Source organism: Podarcis filfolensis (assembly GCF_964270895.1).
Source record: "Podarcis filfolensis genome assembly, chromosome: 4".
NCBI classification, from domain to species: domain Eukaryota; kingdom Metazoa; phylum Chordata; class Lepidosauria; order Squamata; family Lacertidae; genus Podarcis; species Podarcis filfolensis.
Genome location: NC_139607.1, coordinates 46,437,841 through 46,461,185, shown reverse-complemented (window position 1 = coordinate 46,461,185; position 23,345 = coordinate 46,437,841). Strand labels below are relative to the sequence as shown.

Genomic DNA, 23,345 nt, shown 5'->3' with positions numbered 1-23,345 from the left:
GGTGGGATACCTTTCTGGAGAGCTTTCTTTACAACAGTAGTCTCCAAACAGCAGCTGTGATTTAGTACTCTGGTTCCTTGCTCAATTGATGTAGGAAAAAAGGACCTTCCACTACCTTCTTCTTGCTTCCCTTTCATCTTCATCTGTCTTGTTCTTTATCTTTCTACTTATCCACTTGAAAAGAGCAAACTTTCTTTTCAGTAATAAGGACTGTAGCAAGAAGGACTTTATTTATTATTTGAAGCTTCTGTACTTTCTGAAAGCTTTGTATCACCCAACAAGAAGATAGATTTGCTTTGAAACTTTTGGATTAACTTGGTTATTCCTTTTCTATTTCATTTTTATTATCATTTATTGTTTTATATCATAAAAAGTCTCAATAAATCTAGAGACATTAATAAAATAATGAGGCAGAACCTTGCTAATAAGGAGGCAGTGCAGGATGTCAGCGAAGAACATTCTTTCTGATTACATTTTAGGAAAGCAAAACTATAGAAAACTGTATAAAATAAATATATGTCTATGAACACACTAAATATACTAACTATATCCAAAATCACACAAAAACTGACACATCCGGAGTTGGCACCATCTATATGGAATTGGCAGAAATGACTGGCAGAATCCGAGACCAGGGAGAAGAGTCGGTGGAAGAAGATTGGAAGAAATTTAAAGATTATCTACAGAAACATTGTAAAATTAATGAATGTTAAAATGATGTCGGAATGAAATGAAGCGGTTTTAGCAACAATGTTAAAAAGGAATATGTAAAAAAAAGATTGTTAATAGATGAAAATATAAAGTTATAATATGTTAAGATAAAGAATTAAGATAAAAACAAAGAGGGAAAGGATTTGCTGAATTAACCATTTGAAATGGAATACAAAAAAGGGAGGTGTGAGGAGGTCAGGGAAACAAGTAAATGAAAGGCAAGACATTGAAAGATGGATTTATTTTTAATTGTTTCTTTTCTCTTTTTTATTCTGTATTTTGTATTTTTTGTTTTCTTTTTTCTATTTTCTTATCACTTTTGTAACTTCTTTTGAAATTTTAATAAAATATCATTTAAAAAAACAAACAAAATCACACAAAAACTAATATACCACCATCACTACTGTCAGTTATAATATATTTGCAGTTCATTCCTGAGAAGTAAATCCCTCTGAACTTAAGTGTGAGCTACTAAGTGAGCTTTGGTCTGCAGCCTTAATATCAGAATCTAAAAGGTACCATATTTCAATTGTGTCATTCAGAACCTTCCCCCTCCCCCCATCAGCAGGCAAATATGACAGCTTTCGAGAAAACTGCAGCAGTTTTCACAGTACACAGCTCCAGGACACATTTATGAGATCAATTCTACTATTGCCTGCTTTTCTGACTCATCCATTTGTTAAACATAACCATTTTAGGGGGCTAATCAATATGTAGGAAGAAAAAAGCTGCTGGATAATGAAATGCAGCTGCAGTGTTTAAGAGATAGAACAGATGCAGAATGAAAGTATGATTGAAACTTCCATTTCTGTTAATTAATTATCATTGCTTTGATCTTGTTTTTTAGAGAGAAAGAGAGACTTCATGGACCAGAATGGTGCATGCTGGTAAGGAATCTTTTCTCTTGGCAGAAATCCAAGGATCAAAATGTAGGCTTCAGCAGCTGTGGTGAGTAATCTGTCAGCAGGGAAACCATGACAGCCTAGAAGAGAGAATTAATAAATATATGAAATAACCAGCCACAATGGGAAATGGTGCTGCATACATAATGTTAATTTACAACAGTGCAGGAAAATACAAAGTTTTAATAAAAAAGGTCACATTGATATTGCTGTTTATTAATTTATACCAGGGGTGGTGAACCTCAGGCCAGGACCCTGAATGCAGTTCCATGGGCCTTTGGGACGCTCGCTAGGCTCAACAGCTGAGGGAGTTGAATATGTTTAGCCAGCAGAAGACTAAGGAGTGATATGATAGCTATCTTCAAATATCTGGGCATGGACGATGAGGCAAACTTGTTTTCTGCTGCTCCAGAGGGTAGGATTCAGACCGATGGATTCAAATTGCAAGAAAGGATATTCCTATTAAACACCAGGAAGAACTTTCTGGCAGTAAGAGCTGCTCAGCAGTGGAACAGACTCCCTCGTAAGGTGGTACACTCTCTTTGGAGTTTTTTAAACAGAGGTTGCATCTGTCAAGGATTCTTTAGCTGCGATCCTCGCATTGTAGGGCAATGAGCTCCCTTACAACTCTACAACTCTATACTGTGATATCCCTCTCCAAACCACACCCCTCAGTGACTCTGCCCTGCACCCTCCCTGAGTGTTTTGGACTGGCTGGAATGAAATGTGGCAATACCTCTCGCATGCCTTGATGAAGAATGAAAACATACATGCATCTGTACATGTGGGTCAGTGTGTCTAGAAACCTCTGACTTCTGTGTAGCTGGAATGTAGCCTATGTGTCAAACCTAAAAGTTGCACCCATTACTCTTCCCACATTTGCCTCTGGCCTCACCCACCATTTGGCAAGCAGTCTCAGGAAGGTCCCCTACTCCTGGTTTACACCACGGGTGTAGATCAAAATAAGATGGCTTTTGGTGGTGTTCCTCTAACAGGTACAAAGGCCGTTGAGATCAACAGTGGGCCCCTCAACAGTCTCTAGACCTTGCCAGGTGCCTGACCCACCCACTACTAGAATTGGCAAATTAAACACAAATGAGAATTACGCTTGCCTTTTAGGATGGCCCAGTCCTTTCAACTGCTGTGCTAGCAAGCACTTAATGCCATAGGATGGAGTGCAAGAACTGCAATGCAGTGTCACTGTCTGCCATTATTATACCAGCATGTTGATGAGACTACTGTTGCAACAGCCACCGCTGCCCAATGCAGCCCAGTCAGTGAAAGACTAGCAAGCCAGTGAAAGACCTGAGCAAGTGGCTCAAATATGAGTGGTGTAACTGGGATGATAACCGGCAGGACTAGGTAGATCTTATACACCATCCTGAAAAGCCTTTTAGTCAGCACTACTGAGTCGGCTAAATCAGCACAGACCTAGAATTTCATATATATAGGTAAGCGGACATCAGGGCAGTTTTAAATGTCAGGTGGATAACAGATTGGGGTTATTTCCCCTGCAGCACACAGAATGCCTTCTTTATGCCATGAGATCTTTGACGCTTATTGGATCAGAGTGCCCATATACCATAACTATCCATTTCCTGTTTTCAGCCTCTTGGAAAACCAGCGACTGTGGAGAATAAAACACTTCATCATCAACTTCTTCTGGCTTTCTGGGTAAGCAGTGTAAAAATGTCCAATCAGCAGCAGCCACTTTTGCAGTCTAAAGATGGATGGAGATGGAGAGAGAGAGATTTGAAACTGAATGCCAAAACATGCTAACAGATGACCACACACAAAGTTGAAATGATGCATGTATCCCTTAAAATTACTCTTTCTCAAAAGCCCTGATTTTGGCAGCATTGTGTGGGTCATGCTAGGGTCTAACAAGCTGAAAGAATTGCATGAGTATTCTACTTCTGGTTTCTTTGTCCTCTCTCTACGGTTTATGGTAATTGCTCTCTTGCTCACTGCTGTGTCAGCCATTAGCCGCCTCTTTTTAAGCTGTGTGCTTTCCTCTTTGCAGTCTGATTAAGTGCCAAGGAGTATTTATCCCCTTTGCTTTCTCTGTGTACTCACGTTTCATTTTCTTTAAATGCCAAAAAATTACACGAAACATTAAAAATAATAGAAGCACTGAGTATACATAAACCTTCTTATTCAATTTCTGCACACTGACGTACATCATTAGTGGTGGGCTAGGAAAACAGCCAGATATGTTTATGTAATTCTTTTTTCCTAGGCCCAATACATATATTACTGTGGCAACACACTATTAAAAAATAACCAAACAAAACGTGTTTCAGCTTTATACCATCTTATAAATGTATCAGATCACAGAGCATCACATCATTACTTCGCATGCGTGCCCCCCCCCCCAATCCATCAGGCATTGGAAGGAATTGTGTGAGGAAAATATGAATCCCTGTGACTCATGTGTCTGGGGTAAATAATAAAAGAATCAGCTGGATGTACAGATTCAAAATGTGGTGCTAAACTCACTCTCCAGTAGAAGAGAGCCCTCAGTAGCAGATTTTAAATTCACAACAGCGAAGCAGCTGCATAGCATTAGGAATATAGGTTATTAGACCTTTTTATCCTGTTTAGTCTGCTTGCAGACAGTTCTTCTCTCTACCCATTTTTCAATGAACAGACCACACACTGCTGAGTAAAGTTATAGTGTCCCAAAATTTAGATTCATGCATTTATCCAAGCAGCAGCAAGGAAAATATAGGCAGAACACTTTTGGGTCGAAAATATAGAAAGATAGTTTCAAATACATGCTCTAAGCTTGGAGTTTGCTTAGGCACATCTTCCTTGGTCAGTGTGGAGAGAGAGGGAACAGGAAAAGAAGACTTCACTTCCTCCTTTATCAGAGAAGAGGAGGTGTGACCTAAATGAGTCTAGGGCACAGCTCTATGATCACAACCCATTTATGCACTAACTAGCACTAATTTTTCACAGGAATTACATGACTAGGGCAGTCCCACATGGTCTAGCCATCCATTACTTAGCCAATATTAAAGCAATATACTGAAGCATGTTTTGTGGCATATGCCATGCTTCTACAGTAAGTTATTAAACTTTCTGTGAGCATTTAGAGCTGATATTATTATATATGAATACTACCCTAAATACTGGATCATCACTTTGCAGCCTGAACAAATGTTTCATTTACTAGTAACTTAGCAATTGACAGAGCACGTCATTCTTCTCTTAATCCTTTATACAACAAGCATTTTCATATGCAATGTGTTCCATCTTCCATTTCATTAAGAATTAAGGTACTTAGGAATACGTGCAGAACCAGGACTTCTGTACCACACTTACTAAAGGTGCTGCAGCAGCAACAAAAGGAGGAGCAGCAACAGGATAGTAGCAAAGCAAGCACTGCATTTGCTGTGTGCACTGCCACACTGCTAATTCATGTTAAGCCATAATTTATTTTTAGCTACGGTTTAAGATTACATGCAGACCTGCTTAATGTATTGGAGACATGGACATCATAACATACATGCATTTGCTTGGGTAAAAGTCCATGGGTTTTACTACCTGGCATGCTCCCTGTACCCTACACATGTACCTGTGTACATGCAGAGCAATTAGGAAAATCACAGGTGAAAAGCATGCAAAGCTACCCTTAAAATTTTCGATAATATAAACTTAACTTTATTGAGGTCCTTTACCAGCAATTGAAATCCACTTCATACATCTTGCCACAATTATAACTATTTTTTTCTAATCTACTTCAAGTTGTATAATGCATTTTGTATTACACTCTGCCATCCACATTGTGCATTTTCAGATAAATTGTGGCAGGCATTGAAAACAAAATATGTTGCTTAAAAAGGCAACCTACGTCAAGAGTATATTCTGTTTCCAACAGTCCAGTGATGTTGCGTAAAACTCATGGATGACCTATGAAATGGTAAATCAGCCTTTGATTTAAACACAAAATGTGTGTGCCATAATAATGTGGCTCTCTTCAGCAGAGCTGCAAGAGTGGTCCTGATTCTGGTGCCCTGAATGTGCATCTAGCATTCCGTTCACCTCACTTCCTTTCTCCTGCCTATTCCTCCCTCTGCCACCTCTCAGTTGAGCAACTGGTTGATCAGCACTTCCCTTAAGAGCCAGCAGCTGGGACCTATAACTCATTCAATCAATGGTAGGCTTGACAGTTGGAGTCGCTCAAAATATATCACAGTGTAATCAAGAGGTTCATCTTTGGCTTCAGGAAAAAAATTACAGTGGATCACTGGTACATTCTGCACTGCTGCTACGCATGCCGCTATAATGTTTTTGTAAGGGTAATAATTGCCTATTAAATCATGCCTTTAAAAAACCCACATGTGATCTAAAGCATGCCTTAAAAGTCCAAATGTATTCCTTTATATCGATAACTCATTATATATTAATCTAATACCTGAACAAAGCTTCATAGCACTATGAGCAATTTTGAACACTACCATTCTGGGAAATAGGGTTGAAATATGGCAGTTTAATGTACAGATATTAATAAAGAGAATGGCTTTTCATGTAACCATTTTAAATATTTTATTAGATTACATTTTCTATTTTTAAGTTGCTATATAAGAAATATTTCAGCCACATACCTTTTTGTATTTCATATTTTTATATATATAAATGTGACCCTCCCATGCTGCCTGGTCTTTTTTTTAAAGAAACATTAGCATAACACAGTCAGAGAATTACTTTAAAGCTTTTAGCTCTTGCTAAAGATGCTTAAGTAACAAAGGGATTTTAGAGAGAAGCAGTATCACTGCAGATCACCAAAGATAACAAATCACACCTCAATACGAAGAACCCCAAACCTGTACCAAAAACCCAACACATCATCAAAAGTAGAATGGGATGAGGTAAGAGAGAAGTAATATTGACTTCATATTATTATTATTATTATTATTATTATTATTATTATTATTATTATTAAGTGGCTCCCACCTCTATTCAAAATGCTGGATTTTCTTCACCATATTCCTTTTGCCCCTTTCATAGTATAAGCCCATGCCTCCCTCTGGACGATTCCATCCATTATTCATCCATTTATTTATTGCTCTCTGATAAAAGAGATGGAGAAATTCCCCTGATAGGGTCTTGATAAGTGTGTATTTCCCTGAACAGCAGAATCAAACAGTTTTTAATATAGAGGATATCGGAAGAAGAGAAATTCAGTGGGCTCAAGAAGGAAACATCCTTCTGGAGCAATGATGCTGCTTGCTGGGTAGTTAAAGCAATGAGACCACAGCCACATAAAAATAATTTCACATCCTAATTTATATGTATAAAATAAACCACACACCCAGGCCCTTCCCTAACAATGCCCCTGCTTCTCAGAAGCTGATCTGTGCACATTGTAATCAATGTAGCACTGAACTAATGGTGTGTGCAATAGATAGCTCACAATAAATATGGAGTACCAATTGCTTATGGAGTACTGCTTAAGTATGTGAGTGCATTGATCCTGAAGAAATATATCCATTCTGTTCCCTGACCGTTGCTCATCCACTGTTATCTCCAGTGAGGAATTTATGTGCATTCATCCATGCAGGCACTATAGCAGGGGTCAGCAACCTTTTTCAGCCATGGGCCGGTCCACCGTCCCTCAGACCATGTGGTGGGCTGGACTATATTTTTTTGGTGGCGGGGATGAACGAATTCCTATGCCTCACAAATAACCCAGAGATGCATTTAAAATAAAAGCACACATTCTACTCATGTAAAAACACCAGGCAGGCCCCACAAATAACCTAGAGATGCATTTTAAATAAAAGGACATATTCTACTCATGTAAAAAACGCTGATTCCCGGACTATCCAAGGGCCGGATTGAGAAGGCGATTGGGCCGCATCCGGCCGACGGGCCTTAGGTTGCCTACCCCTGCACTATGGCATCCAGATACAGAGATGTGACTTCTACATTTCCCAGGGCCTAACCACACATTAGTATTACTTGAACCAAAAACAAGATTAAAACCAAGCACAGAGAAGGTGTGTGATTTGGGGAGACGAGACTTCACCCTTGTATTTCATGCTGCAACCCTGAAAAAGTTGAACCCCCTTACAGTAAGTACCAACAGTAGAATAAAAATTATGGGCTAATGGGAAGGTGCTTTTTTTGCTTTTTGTAGACTGTTGCTATTTGCCACACAGGGTTGTGTAATTTATTTTTTTCACGGTCATAGTAGAGAGCAGAAGAGTCAAGGCCCCCTTCCCCGCATGTTGTGGTCTTAACTAGGATCAGGGCCTCCTGTTTTTGGTTCTAATATTTATATATAAATACACACACACACACAAATACACTGGTTATGTTTACTTCACCTCTCAGATCACTATTTCAGGAAGGTAGGGAAGTTCCTTATGCAGCATTCAGTCTGATATTCTTGTGGCACTCTATTAAGGTTAACAGTTGCTTCAGAGCAGCTGTAGTCATTGTTATAATAATCAAAAATATGTACTCTGTAGATATTTCAACAAACATGTACCACAAATCTCCAGTGTTAGGTAATGCAAACATATATGAGGCCTAAAATGTTTTTAAAGTTTTCTTCTGGAATCTACGAAACCATAGAAATCTGGTGGGAAATCTTTGCATTTTACCTTCATTGTGATCTGATAACCCTGGAAAGCCCTCAGTCTCTCTTCCTTTTCTGCCTCTTGCCCCATGCTTATCCATGTGTCTGTGATCAAAACGTTGGCTCCTTTGGCAGCTTCAGTAGGGACACTGGTGAGAAACAACTTGGTGCGGTGCTAACATGAATAAATCAGAGGAAATGCACTAAGTTCACGTGGAGAACAGTAGAAAAAAACATTTTACAGTCACATCCTCATACCTTTACGGACTCCTGTTCCGCTATTTTGATGACCATGGGATCTGGCTCAAAACCCTGTCAAAACAGATTACAGTGTTACAATGTACAGTGGTACCTCGGGTTACATATGCTTCAGGTTACATACACTTCAGGTTACAGACTCCGCTAACCCAGAAATAGTGCTTCAGGTTAAGAACTTTGCTTCAGGATAAGAACAGAAATCGTGCTCTGGCGGTGCAGCAGCAGCAAGAGGCCCCATTAGCTAAAGTGGTGCTTCAGGTTAAGAACAGTTTCAGGTTAAGAACGGACCTCCGGAACGAATTAAGTACTTAACCCGAGGTACCACTGTATTCCATTCTTGCTACAAATAGAGAACATTAAACACATTCCCAGTTTTTATAGAAATAGACAGTAGCCTGGGTACTCTTAACTATATCATTCACAATACCTGAACTGGCAGCGTGCCTAGAGTTGGTTGGAGAGTTTCTGGATTAGATTTCCAAGCTATGGACAACTGGCTCCTGGACTTTAAAAAGCATCTAGATGGTAATTGCATAAATAGAACCACACTGGAGCCAAAATGAGATATGATACCAGCAAATGTGTGTGTGGGTATTAGGTCGATGCCAATTCCCTATAAAGCAGCAACACCACATATGGTAGGGTGGAGCTGCCCTCCTGACACCAGCATCACTGGTGTTTACCTGGATGGAATGGGGGCGTGATGGATGGGAGGGTGCACTGTCAGGAGAACTGAATTGCACCAGAGGTCCCACCAGTGTCACTACCTGCCCCCAACCTTGCTGTCACTCCACCACACACACATAAAGCATAAGGACAAGGAAAAGTTTCTTACCGTCCTTTTTTATTTCAATATTACAGAGAGAGGCTATTGAACCCAGCCTCTTGGATAATAGTGTTGTCCCGAGTGAATCTCCACCCCCTGTCTCTCCCACTTCCTCATTTGTCACTTCTATGGATGCTGCTACATGCCCTCTGTCTTTGAGCTCTTTGCTCTCCTACTTTTAAGGCTCACCGGGTTCTTGGAGATGGGGGCTCTGGAATGCTTTCTAAAGTCAACGTGTCAGTCAGCTGCCATTTCGGTCCTGCCTCCTCCTCTCCCATTGTTTCCCAACTTTTCTCCTCATCTGCCTTTGAGCTGTGACCTCCCTCAAACCACTGTTGTAAATCCATACTATCTTCAGCTTCCTCCTCCCTGGAAGAGTCAGGATGGGGAGGCAGTCTCCACCATTCCTCCTCTGCCCAGTCCCTGACAGCATCCTTCATTTGTTGATGGACTATAACTGCTACCATCTCTGACCATTGGCCATGCTGCTGGGGTTGATGGATTCCAACATCTGGAGAGTACTAATGTGGGGAAGCTCATGGTAAATGTCAGCCAGCACATAGGCTCTTCAAGAAGAGCGAGAATCAAAAGATGTGTCAGATCTCCTAACCACCCAAATTACTTAATCTACTATGCCCAGCTAGCAGTCCGAATTACTCAATTTTGTCCTGGTCTTAGTAAAGCAACCTATTATATTGAGCACATATTTTTTTAAAAAGTTCAGGGACTGTTTGTGAGATTAAAATCTGCCTCTTCTGGGGCTGGATCTTCTGAATCTAATTCATGGGGACTAGCTCATTGTTCTTCTAGTGAAATGGCGACTTCAGCTTCTGTCTTCAGTCTAATCTTTAACCCTCTCATTCCTGAACTCTGAATCATGAGGCCATTTCCTTGTAGCTAAGCATTTTCCTTCAGAGTGATAATGGGCTAGTTTTGTTAACAGTTTTATACCATTAAACTCTGGATAAAGTGCACTCATTATCAATGGACATGTATTTAGATTTTTTAAAATTAGCTTCCAAAGCAAAGTCAATTTGCCTTTGCACTCTTGTATATAGATTTTGTGAGGCTAAACCCTCTAATAAAATCACAAATGCTTTTCTTTTTCAAAGCTGACAATCAACTTTATTGGCCCTGTTCAGAGCCACATGCTACCCTGAAACCATGTTGCTTTAAACAAAATGTGAAAACTATGGAAAAACAGTATTTCACCTTTCGAGCAGCAATCGCTAAACTTGGAGGGTCACAGATGTTGTTGGGCTCCAATTCCCATCAGCCCCAACCAGCATGGGCAATGGTCAGGGATGATGGGAGGTGCAGTCCATGTTCTTTGCCTTAGAACATTTGACTTCCTCTCTCCCCAACTAAGATTTTCTTACCTTTGGAGTAGCAACATGCAGATTCATTCCAAATCTAGCAGCACTAAGCATAATGGAGTTTAGGACATTATTTCCATCACCTATCCAACTTAGGGTCAATCCATTCAAAGATCCATAGTGTTCCTACCAAAAACAAAACAAAACAAAACAAAGCCGCAGTTATTTACAGTGCTTGTAGTTTCGAAGTGCAACTTTTATCATACCATGTAGTCTGGGATCTGGCAGCAAGGATGTTGCCTTTGAACAAATTGCCATTGCCCATATTCTTTCTTTGTCATAAACATTACAGGATATTCACATTATTCTGTCAATCAATACACTATTATTATCCCAGCCAAGGTTAAGCAAATTGCTTAAGTGCCTATACACTAATGGACAGTATCCTGCCTTATTTTCTATGAGCTGGAGCCATTCATTACATTTGTTCCATACAAGAGCATATGCTTCTCTAGCACATAAATATGAATGACAGGGAAATATATAGCTATCTATGTATTTCACATACCTGTGATCACAGAACTCTAGCACTGCATTTATATTAGATAGAGAATTTGCTACAATGTGGGTAACTTTCTTTCATTCATTATTTTAGAATGCATGCATGCTGCTTTCTTCTTATAAACATGCAGATAATGTGAAAATAATACTTTGAAAGTGATACCTCAAAAAAAACCAATGAAGCCTGAGTAGACTTCCAACAATCAAGGGTTGGTCTTCCATGCTGCTAATACAGTAATTCCTTGTCCCTGCTTATGAAGCAGGAAGCAGGAAAGACTATGCAAAACAAATCAATTCATGAATATTTGTTTTAATTTGCATAATATGACTTTTCTTGGCACAGATTTGAATGTCATTGTTACTTATGATGATGAAACATGGGGTAGAATAGCCCTAACCAAAGCCAATAATAACTTGTTATCCAAACAATCAGATATTTATTCTTTATTAATATCTCTAATCTCTGTGGAGATAGCTGGCATAGTTCATCAGATGACAAGAGTCAAGTATTAGAACCATCTGTCATGCTTTTGTGTCCTGAACCACAAAAGCCAAGACAGAGAGAGAGAAATATGGATAATAACACTGTTCTCTCTAAACAGGTAGCCTAGAAGGGAACTGGCAGGATGCTAACAGCTAGTACAGCTAGCAGGCAGTGAACTATTACATAAGAACCATGAGTCACTTGCAATTACTGAAAAGCTGTCAATTCTTGGTGATGAAATGCCTTCCAAAGGTTATCAGACAAAATGAACAGCTGGAAATGATTTATTCACCCTGCATTCTAATGCAGCCAGCATTTCTCTTTTTGTTAGGACCTGATTTGAGGTGTTGCATCTTTCTACAGCAGCTCACAAAGCCTGGCTGGACGCCACCTTCATGGAGTATCCAGAGACCCTGCTCTTCTATAACTGGGTAATTCTTCCCACCTTGAATGATACTTTTAATAGAAACAAGTCATCACCAAATGTGAATTTATGGAAAGAGCCATTTTTGCACCCAGCACGGTTCCCACAGCATTTTAAGCCTCCTGCATGAATACTTTTCAGATTCCTCCATATGCAATCAAAGAACACCCACTCAGAGCTTAACTTGTGTGATTCATCTAGCCAAAAGAAGAGATGCCACACTTTGTACAGCTAATCTTTTTGCCATAAGTATGCTGGTGTTTCCCACAGCAAACTTATGAAAAGTGAAAGACAGGTTGTATCCTTAAACACCTGTGTCCTGGGTTCCCAGGTACATGTACATGAATGAATCTTTGCAACAAGAGTAACTAACATACTACATCAAAATCCCATCAACCTCAGCCAGCATGGCCCTGCTCAGGGTTGATGGAACTGCAGTCCAATAACATGAGGAGACACCATGTTGCCCACACCAGGCTTAATGGAAGGCTGCTTATGTGTCATTTACACTTTACACAATTGTACACAAAACACCAAAGTGAGGGAGGTACCAATATCAAACACAAATTGCCACCTAAGATGCAGAGTTGTTCACAGTCAAAAAGGTTGAATTGGTGAGGTTAAAATGTCACTATTTATGCGAACATCAGTGTGAAGGAAAGATGCCCTGGAAATCTGAGCACATTTAGTTAGGTGATTTACAGAATGACTGCAATTTAGAAGTTCAGGCCCATGTAAACCACAACTGGGGGAACCTGTGGCCTTCCAGATGTTGTCAGACTCCAACTCCCATCAGCCCCAGCCAGCATGGCCATTTGTCTGGGGTGATGGGAGTTGCGGTCCAATAACATCTAGGGGGTCAGAGCTTTCCCCCACCCCTATGTATCACTTCAGAGAGAATTTTCAAAGACCACGGTCATAAAAGATTTAATAGCTAGCTCCCCCGAACTGGATCTGAACCATATCATGGACGACTGTGTTGCTCCCCTGGAGTTGCACCAGGAACACTGATGCAGGAATTTCATGAAGTGCAGAAACTGTGGGCCAAATGACAGATGGCTTGAAGATGTAATGCAAGTTGCTACTTGAACTGGTTTTACCACCAAAACTCTTGGCATTTGCTTAATCCTTGCCTTGACACACAGACAATATTAGAGGTAGAGGGACACTGGATAGGGACCAGGATGTCTGATTTCTAAACAGCTGGATAAGTGGACAGACACTAACAAGGTCCTAAGGAAAATAATTTAATATACTTAGCATTTATGCAGTGCATTTAAAAGCAGGATAAATATTCCTCACCACAGTTGTGTAAGGTGGCTCAGTATTAATAACCCCATACTAGAGTAGGGGGTGACTGAGCCTGGAAACAGCAGCCTGCCCAAGTCCATCAAATGAAGAAAGAATTGAACAACTCACACTCACAGTGCCAGACCTTTATATTTTTGCAGTCTTCCACATCTCAACTATTTAGGATTTAGGTCTGAACTTTTAGAGTAGCTGAGTTGGCTAAAAGCTTTGCAGTTAAGCAGGGAACAGGAGAGTATTACCTGGAGTGTAAGGTAATCAGCTAAAATCTGGAGGGGATGGTCAGAATCAGACAGTCCATTTATCACTGGGATTGTGGCGTGTTGTGCCAGCACCTCCAGATCAACGTGTTTATACACTCGTGCCAGGATCGCGTCTGTCATGGTTGACAACACCCTTCAGAAAGCAAAATAAATGTAAAGCCCACTCAATTTTTCATAGAAAATTAGTACTTTAATAATGGTTAATCTGCCTGAATAATTTTAAGTGCTTGCACAACATGGTTAAATACAGATGGTTTAAAATGTAGACTGCTAACCACTGAAAATATTTTTTTTTAAATAAGGCAGTGAAAAAAGAGAGACAGAATTAGAAGACAGAAATATCAATGAACTGTTTAATGTAAATAAAGTTTGTGGTTTTCTTGTTTCCAGCCAAGCAATACTTGGGCATGAACAGTTTATGCTATAAACTACAGAACTAGTTTTTCCTCCTGATTTCATTCTGAGGAATCTTCTGAGAAGATTCTGTGTACAAACAAAACACGGTGAGTACTTTCACCATAGACTCACAACCCAAATTGTGTTTACCAGGATTGTCTACTCTGAGGGGGAGAGGCCCCAATAAACCTGCATGCCACAGTACAAATGACAAGAAAATGGTGAATTCCAGCTAGCCTGGCAAGGCCAAGACCCCATCCTGCAACTTCAACAACTTTATACCTCTTTCTAGGAAGGTTGGACCACCAAGGCCTGTTTTTGAATTGTAAGGATTCTGTTTCCATCTGAAAAGGCCTTTATAAGAATACAACATCAATAATTTGGTGCCTGAGTTCGCCTGTTTTCTCCTCCCTCTTCCTTTTGTGTCTTTATCTTTTTAGACCTAAACCTGAGGGCAAAGGTTGTGTTGCTTTTATTGATCTAAAAGCCACTCTGGGAACCTCTCTGGCAGAAGAGCAGGGTGTAAATACATAGAATGCACAGTAAAATCTCCATGATCCTAAGTTTTGAAAGTTGCTGAATTCAAGCAATTTTAGTGCTTTTGGAAGGCTGCAATCCCGGACATTACCGGGATTTCAAAGGCAAAATTGACGTCCGAAAGGTGACACTTTGTCCCGTATCAAGTCAAGCATGTTTTTTTAGCTAAACAACTTTTGGTTTCCCCCCCCACACAAAAAAAAAAGCTCAACAATTTTGGACATTCCTAAAAACTATGAAATATGGCAACCCTAGCTTTCACCATCTAAATATAGAAAGGAAATAATAGTCACATGAGGTGTTGTACAAACCGTGCTGTGTCAGTGATACTTTCATTAATGCCCAGGTGAATATCTTGTGTTGTGAGGAAACAGGGATGGCCACCAAGGACAGCAAATCCTAAAATAATAATAATAATAATAATAATAATAATAATAATAATAATAATAAAATTTATTTATATCCCACCCTCCCCAGCCAAAGCCGGGCTAAGGGGGGCTAACAACAATAAAACAGTACAACAGTATAAATACAGTGATTAAGACTTTTACCTTTGTCATTTTAAAGTATTATGGCAAGTCATACTACCAGTACATGTCTTCTCCCTTAGAACTGCAGACATGGGGATAATTTGACTTGATGTCTTTTCCCACTATCATAAAGCTGCAAGAGCCCTAAAGGTAAAGGTAAAGGTAAAGGTACCCCTGCCCGTACGGGCCAGTCTTGACAGACTCTAGGGTTGTGCGCTCATCTCGCTCTAGAGGCCGGGAGCCAGCGCTGTCCGCAGACACTTCTGGGTCACGTGGCCAGCGTGACGAAGCTGCTCCGGCAAACCGGCACCAGAGCAGCACATGGAAACCTATTTATCTACTTGCACTTAAGGGTGCTTTCGAACTGCTAGGTGGGCAGGAGCTGGGACCAAACGACGGGAGCTCACCCCGCTGCGGGGATTCGAACCGCCGACCATGCGATCGGCAAGTCTTGCCCGCGTCCCCTGGCAAGAGCCCTACCCCATCCCAATGGCAAATCTATGTGTGAACCAAATACAGGAGAAAATATCATTCAGAATTTAATTAGTACCAAAGAATATTTCAAGTTTTTATTTTTAAAAGAGAAGTTTATATAATATGAGTCTTTAAAAATGTTATGTTTTCAAAGACCTGAATGCCATGTTCTTATCATGGATGCATTTGAATAATCTTAGCTCTGAACTATCAGCTTTTAGCAGGGGCTGCTCCACTGGCCTGGCTAAAAGACCAGCTACCATTTGCCTCACCCACTGTTTCCAATCAAGGTGGTCGTAACAAAAGCAATTATATAACTTTAAGAATTAATACCCAAGTTTGTTTTCCTCCCTCTGCTCCCTCTGTTTTTCCTTTTGTGTCGGATCTTATAGAGACTGTAAACTTGTGGTCGAGGACTGCCTCTTTCTATAACCTCTGTACATGCCAGAACAATGTACAAGTTACATGTGTTGAAGATCTCACAGAGAGATACGCACAATCTTTTCTCTATTGATGCTGTTTGTAATAACCAAACCTATTTTTTACTGATCGTCTTCTACACAAGCATCTCAAGGCAATGTACAATCAAAATATCAAAAACAGTTAAAAACACAAAAAGCAGATATATTTTGAAAACTAAAAAAAACAAAATTACATTTTAAAAATTTTACAACACCACACATCTGTCAACATATCTTCTGGGAACATGCTCATAATATTTTCTGGGATGAAGCATTATTTTAAGTCATAAGAAAGGTACAAAAGTATAATCTTGCCAGCTTTTAAACCTGTCTTGGGGTCGTATACTACGAAAATTTGAATCCTTACCAGCAGATGGCACCACAACCATTGTCCTAAGCCAATGGTGTCCAAACTTTTTTCAAAGAGGGCCAGATTTGATGAAGTGAACCACCACAGAAATTGTTGGGTTTAACTTATATTTTCACTTAGGTGTTGAGGAGACAGAAGTTTAGCCTTCATGGCATTTAACCATGGCTCAGCATCCTCTGAGGTTAAACTTTGAACGTCTTGGAAGCTTGAAGGTTCCCTAACCTTCTCTGAGTTCCTAACAACAGCTGTATCTGCTTTGACTGTTTCTCATAGCTCTCCTGACGAGTGCTTTGGACTGCCCACCAGACTGCTCTACTATCCAAATTAGGCCCCAGTGTTTTTGTTACAATCCCCTTCTCAAAATTAAGTAATCAATTTTAAACTAGAATTTAAATTCTTAAAACTTTCTTATTTGTTAATTCGAGCAAGTAAACTCTCTCACTTCATTACAAACAGTATTTCTACCTGCAACACACTTGTGCAAACCTGCTCCTCTTCCTTTCACAGATATTTTGTTGCCATTTGCAACTGTAGCTGTCTCTGATTGGTTATGATTTAACTCTTGGGGGAAATAATTAGCATTGCACGTCATGTGCATGGAAGTTGCAATTAACCAACTAGAAGGATTACCATTAATAGCACCAGTTTTCCTAGTTTGCTTTCTGTTGCCACCCTGGAACTTTTCTTTATTAGTGCCACTTTGTTTTGTATGAGTCCTTGCAAATGAAGGAAAACAACTTTTCTGCTTGTATATGTTGATAATATACTTTTGGTTACTGAGGGCAAACAAGATTGTAGAAAACCAAGATTGGGCGCAGGCCTGGCCAGGACATAGGCGTCCTGACTGACAAATGTGACCTATGTGCTTGCTTGCTTGCTTGCTTGCTTAACAGCCATTGGGAACTTCAAGGTCCCTGCTCTCCCTTCTTATGGTCTTTCTACTGGACCTGGGGACTCCAACAGAGAGCATTCCATGTCAAGAAGGAGGGCAAGTGGGCACCCTATCAAATGACAGGGCAGGAGCTACACAGAGCAGGGCCTTTTCACTAGTGGTGCCCATTGTATGCCTCGCTCTTCCCAGACCTGCTCTCTTTTGGCCTGTATTTTGGAGTTTTATAATTTAGGAAGACTTTGGAAGAACTGGTTGACAAGACAGTTGCTGACATATGAGTGGATTTTATTTGCTACTATTCTGGGCTCCTAGTGCATAATAGAGTTGGCCAGGATGCCAGAAGGGATACAATTTATGCGCTTTCTCCATTATCTGCACAGCAGGGGGTGTTCAATCAACAGTGCAAAAGCTGAGCTGAAGCATTCCCTGCTGGTTACCTGCTTTTAGCAATAGGGGTTGATGTTTGGTAGTACCCGATTGGTTAGCTGTCAGATTCTAGAGCTCCCTATTGGTGGCTCTTAGGTAATTCACAAAATACAGAGTCCATTCATAAAACACAGTGTTCATTCATAAAGCAGTAACATAAATCTCCATTGCTACATATTGGGTGTATATTTCAGCAGTTGAATGTACAGGTTTATGGCCATGCTGTAGTTTAGTGCTTATGCAACTGTGAATAAAAGGTGGCTGGGCTCATTGTCTCAGGGTTTTGGGGGAAGAGCTGACAAAACTGATTTCCAGTAAGTGCCCCCCTTGTATTTCCATAACAAGTCCTTGAGTCTGTACTCTGAATGGTGACACCAGGGACTTAGAAGGTGCAAGGCTTGTCAGTCCAACCCCTGCACAGTCTCATCAGGGCTGACCTTAAGGCAATTGGAGCAATCTGGTTGGCCCAGGGGTCGACCCAAGGAGTGACGCAGCTGGGGACTCCCTAATGGCACAGGGGCTTGCCACACATCCCGTGCAGAGGGGAGAGCTTGTGACGAGCCCACAAAAAGGAAATGGATTTGGTGGCCAAGTGCTCGGGGGCCGCAATTGATTGCTTTTTCAAAATTGCCTGGCAGACTATTTGAAAGCAGCCTGGGGCCTGCAAGTGGCCCCCGGGCTGGACTTTAGACATGCCTGTCCTAAGCTGAATGTTTTGCAGAATGAAATGTATATTAAAGCCCCCAAAGAGATAACATTCTGTATATCCCAGTGCTTTTTTCTGGGGGTACACAGGGGTACGTATACCCCTAAACATTTTTCGAATCTTTGTACTTTTGTCCATTTCCTATATTGATCTTCCCCAATTTGAACTATAAAATGGTGATTTTCTTGAGTCAAAATGAGAGTACCCCCTAAACATTTTTTAAGGAAAAAAAGCACTGTGCATACCCAAACAGTTCCTGGCAAATATGCAATGTTAAGTCTTGTTGGCTTAATGCTGGTTGTGTTGTGCCCATTACTTTCTGTTATAAATTCCATTTTGACTTGATTTTAATGGTCAACTAGATGGCTCAACTACTAATGGCTAAGTAACAACTTTTAAGGAATTTCCAAACTTCAATTTCATTTTTCTTTTGTTTTGTCTTCTTACTTTGAATAATGTTATTTCATCATATGCAGGTAAATGATATACAGTTAATACAGAAGGCTGTATTTACTGTCAAATTCTTGGCTTGTTTTCACCTGTCTCTGTAGATAATCTAGTCCTTGTACTTCTTTTCTCAAAAATCATAGCTAATGATTTTCCTTGCAGCAAAGGCAAATACTGAAAAACAGGAAGGAAAAGAATTTGTGACACACTGGTAAGAACAATAAATATTTTTGAACTTTCTGCTTTACACTTGAAAGTAATTTCAAACACTATACCACTTGCAGATGGGTGTGAGGTCCTTTTAGTATATACAGGACAGAATAAGGCTCCATCTCAGTTGTTTGCTTTCTCTACAGTCCTAACCCTATTTGCCTGAGAGTAAGTCCAGTTTAATTCAGTAGGGCTTCTGAATAGAGTTACACTTTAGGTCCTGGGAACGGCTTCTTCCTACTGGTTAATGTGGCTTAGAGTGGCTTAATTACAACACAGTTGGAGGACCTGGACAAATCCTAGAAGTTCTTGCCAAGTTGAAATAAAAATATGTGTAACTATTCAAAATCTGATAAAACCTAAGAATGCAGATTTGAATTTTGAAAGTATTTAATATTTCACTTTTGTATCTTACTTTAAGGGCTCCATTAGAAAAATGAAATCTTAATACTTGTTTCAGTCTAAGGCAATTATCCTGTCAATTTGTCACATTCAGGACTTCTGTGCCTTGGAGGTGACCTAGTTACTAGTTTCTTTACTCCCTCTAGTGCTGCTCTGCATGTAGAATTCCACTGATGCTTTACACGCCCTGTCCCCGCCAATATGCTGAGAGCTGACCTGGCATGCAAACTGCATATGTGCATTCACACACACACACACACACGACACAGACTCAATTGCACCTCCCCCAACTGGGAATGCTGGTGTGTGTGTGTGTGTGAGAGAGAGAGAGAGAGAGAGAGAGAGGATATAAATGTGATTCCCCTACCCCAGATAATTGTGAGGTAGGAGAATATGCCAAATATTTTTTTTCGTCTTCATACATTTCAGTTCTGGTTAGATTTCTATTTCTAGAATATGGTAAGCTTTCTTTTTCTTTATTTTTAACATTGAAAGCCCAAACAATTTCTCAAACACAACCCTTCTAAACCTTGCGGGTGGAGGGTAGGAATCTTCATTTCACTTTGAAGATCACATGGTCTACTTTTCCCAAGGGTAGGCAAACTAAGGCCCGGGAGCCTGATCCTGCTCAATCGCCTTCTATATCCAGCCCGTGGACGATCCGGGAATCAGCGTGTTTTTACATTAGTAGAATGTGTGCTTTTATTTAAAATGCATCTCTGGGTTATTTGTGGGGCATAGGAATTCGTTCATTCCCCCCCCCCCAAAAAAAATAGTCTGGTCCCCCACAAGGTCTGAGGGACAGTGGACCAGCCCCCTGCTGAAAACGTTTGCTGACCCCTGACTTTTCCTGTCCTCTCCTACCCACCATCAAGGATTCAAATCCCAAACTAGGCAGCACCCAGCACCCAGAACACAGCTAGGTGGTTCTTTTTATAAATCCAGATTGAAGCTGAATTCAGGGGAAACACATAAAAACACAGTATTTCCTAAGAAACCAGAAGGCAGATACATAATAGCTATGGATTGTGGCTAAGGTCATGTGTACAACTAAAAAGACATGGGGGCAAGAGAATTCATACTGCAAATGTTACATACCTCTCCTTTACATTTGATTCTTTCCTTCAGATCTGCTGCCACCCACAACAAATATTTGATGTCTTCAGCTGAATAATTTTGCAGTGTCAGAAGGTCCCGGGCTTTCAACTGGGTGGGAGTTTTAGTAGGTTGTGGCCCATGCCTGTATCTCCAAGGGTAATGACAAAAGAAGTTCAACTACCTCATAATTCAGAATTTTGTATTCTGAAATAACCACTGTCAAGTTGTGGTCCCAGATTATTGGCTCAAAGGCACAATGCTCTACAAATGCATGGCACCAGGATACAAGTGAACAGTTGAGTAAATAATCAAGAAAAATAAAAGAATTTGTTGTTCTTCAGTATTTTATATATGCATATTGCTACTATGGAAACATGTGAAGAATTACACTTGGGGAAACCATTGCTGATGTGTGCATGGGGTAGGGGGAGATTCTGCCTCTGTTTGCACTATGTGGCACTGTCACTACCTTTACCATGAGTGGCTGGGGAAACTCAGCCAGATGGGTGGGGAATAAATAATAAATTATTATTATTATTATTATTATTATTATTATTATTATTATTATTATTACCACCATCACTATCAATACACCCCCACTCCCCTTATCAGAACAAATGGTGTTGTGTTTATATATTAATAATGGGACTGTAAGTCATTTGAAAATTCCCTTCATTTATATACCGTACTTCCATTAAAATTACCAAAATAATAATAATAATTTCCCGGTGTTCTACAATGCACATTCCAATAACAAACAAAAAAAGATCAGTATGCTCACAACATTTGCTTTCATACACCCACATCCACACACCCCAGTAGTCACACAATATCCATTGGTTTTTCCATATCTGCAATAGCTAGGGGTTTGAACAATGCCATTCAGATACTGTGGTCATATCAGGAGCCTTCCTAGTTAACATTTTTGCTGCTGCAAACAAGTATTCTGTCAGTATTTAACAAAACAAGTGAAAACAACAAAAAACATTTAACAAAATGATGAATGATTCCAGTTTATTCTTTATAAAGTTATGGTGCAATCAGGGCAGGACTTTGAAACAGAAGTTCAGAGTCCCACTCAGCAGGATGTGCAAAAGATATTTCTAAGGGTACTCATTCCCATCCTGCCGAAAAGAGGCCTTCACATGATCACAACTATTCCAGAGAGAGTCGGAGCTATTGATAAATAATAGAATACAATTCTATTGGGTTTGAAATAAGCATGCAAATTTATTTCAAGTATATGAAATTGTCAGACAACATCTGCAAACAAAAAACAGTGATGGTAATTGCTCTGACATATCAATTTTCCTATATAATTTCTTTGCTTTAGTTTCTTGGTTTATGAATGAATGCTGCTAAGCAACAGAGACAGATTATGATTTGCCCATCTCAGCAATCTTGTAGTTGCTAAAAACTGGAGTAGACAGCCCAGGATGTTCTACCAGCTCTGTTGTGTGGCATTTAAACACTTACCGAATACATTGCACCAGATGCTTGCTGATCTTGCTTGCATTCCCAACATTGAATAGGGACCGAACATTAAACAGCATATTTACTGAATGCTAAGATATAGTTATAGTCACCTTATTAAACTTAGATGAAATAGTGAATGCATTCAGTGAAAGAGCAAAGGTAAAACTATCACGAGACAGTGCTATCTCTAGCAGTTGTGAGATCTGCTCAGGAATTCACGGTATGTAATCTTATGCAAATACTATGGATATGTGTCATTAGTTAGGAGAGTTGCAAAACCCATGGGTTTTGTCCGTAAACACACAGCAAAATCTACAGCCCAGTCGAGGCATTTACTAGGCTGCCAAAGGTCTTCTCATGGGCCACTCCCTCCTCTCCACCACAGAGAGACCTACATGTGATGCCAGGTACTCAGTACAGACACCAAGTCTTACAGGTGTGATGGACTTGCTCCACACAGACTCATAGCCTTACAGAAACCCAGTTCATGCAGTCTTCTTTCCTCTCTCCTATTTATGGGGGATAACTATTATATGAATTAGGCATTTATTTATTTTTTAGATTTTTATTTATATGGAAAAACTATACATCAAAAAGAAAGCAAATTGAGGAACTATTCCATGTTTTTAAAAGGCTGACATTCAATAGGTGCAGCTTCTTCCATAGCTAAAGATAGATATATTTAGCCTGGGGGTAGGACTAGAGGACCCAAAGCCAATGTTACACAGTGCTTCGGACTAAGGAGACTTTGCCCAATTCCTGCTAACCCTTGAAATTCGTCGGGTGACCCTGGGCCATTCACTCCTGGGAATTCCTGCACCTCTTTTTCTAGGGAAAAAAGCGCTGGTTTTGAAGATAACATTGGCACAGCGAACAATGATCTAACGGGAGGTATAAATGTGTAATAAATTAAATGCCCTTGGAAAGTTTCCAAGTGGGAATGCCCCCTGTTCTCGGTGCCCACCATTTTGCAATGCTCATGGAGGAGTCTTGCTAATTGCTATTTAACTATGCAGGCGGTAACTTTCGTAAAAGCAATATTTTGAGGAGGGTTTTTTGTTTCTTTGTTTTTTAAAAAGAAAACCTCTATGGTACTTGGAGATGACGCTCTACCCCGGCTTGCAGGAGACTCTCGATGGTCGCTGCTCTAGCGGCCTCCGTTGCTAGTGGCAGGCGGTTTGTTTACTTCCGGGATCCAGGCTGCTCGCGCTTCCTTCTGTCTCCCAGGCGCCTCCCCCTCGAGCCTGTCATGGGGGAGGCCGAGGAGCAGGTGCCCGG

General features: G+C 40.3%; 2 protein-coding genes and 1 long non-coding RNA gene across 5 annotated transcripts in view; 2 read left to right on the top strand and 1 right to left on the bottom strand.

Annotated features, from left to right (window-relative positions):
* Positions 1 to 20,935, top strand: part of LOC310762090 — a 32,791-nt gene extending 11,856 nt beyond the window's left edge. Inside the window, exons 5-11 of the long non-coding RNA XR_014547846.1 lie at positions 1,559 to 1,598; positions 2,028 to 2,608; positions 2,649 to 3,287; positions 11,979 to 12,078; positions 14,033 to 14,145; positions 19,044 to 19,092; positions 20,622 to 20,935. This is a non-coding gene — a long non-coding RNA (uncharacterized lncRNA). The remainder of the gene's footprint in view (positions 1 to 1,558; positions 1,599 to 2,027; positions 2,609 to 2,648; positions 3,288 to 11,978; positions 12,079 to 14,032; positions 14,146 to 19,043; positions 19,093 to 20,621) is intronic.
* OTC (ornithine transcarbamylase) lies at positions 1,586 to 23,202 on the bottom strand. The gene is made up of 11 exons (XM_083612583.1): positions 23,163 to 23,202; positions 22,068 to 22,576; positions 20,592 to 20,739; positions 18,974 to 19,055; positions 14,887 to 14,974; positions 13,622 to 13,775; positions 10,666 to 10,788; positions 8,461 to 8,514; positions 8,228 to 8,377; positions 3,196 to 3,333; positions 1,586 to 1,693 (listed from the first exon to the last, which is right to left on the bottom strand). Exons 2-11 carry the CDS (start codon positions 22,142 to 22,144, stop codon positions 1,634 to 1,636), a joined length of 1,074 nt encoding a protein of 357 aa, XP_083468709.1. The 5' UTR covers positions 22,145 to 22,576; positions 23,163 to 23,202; the 3' UTR covers positions 1,586 to 1,633.
* RPGR (retinitis pigmentosa GTPase regulator) overlaps positions 22,966 to 23,345 on the top strand; it is a 35,453-nt gene continuing 35,073 nt past the window's right edge. For 2 of the 3 annotated variants that reach the window (XR_014547836.1, XM_083612547.1), the window contains exon 1: positions 22,966 to 23,344. Coding sequence is in view for 2 of the 3 variants with exons in the window: in XM_083612547.1 (XP_083468673.1) it covers positions 23,203 to 23,344 (142 nt within the window). In the remaining variant the exon portion in view is untranslated. The remainder of the gene's footprint in view (position 23,345) is intronic. The other variant, XM_083612544.1, reaches the window with a different exon arrangement.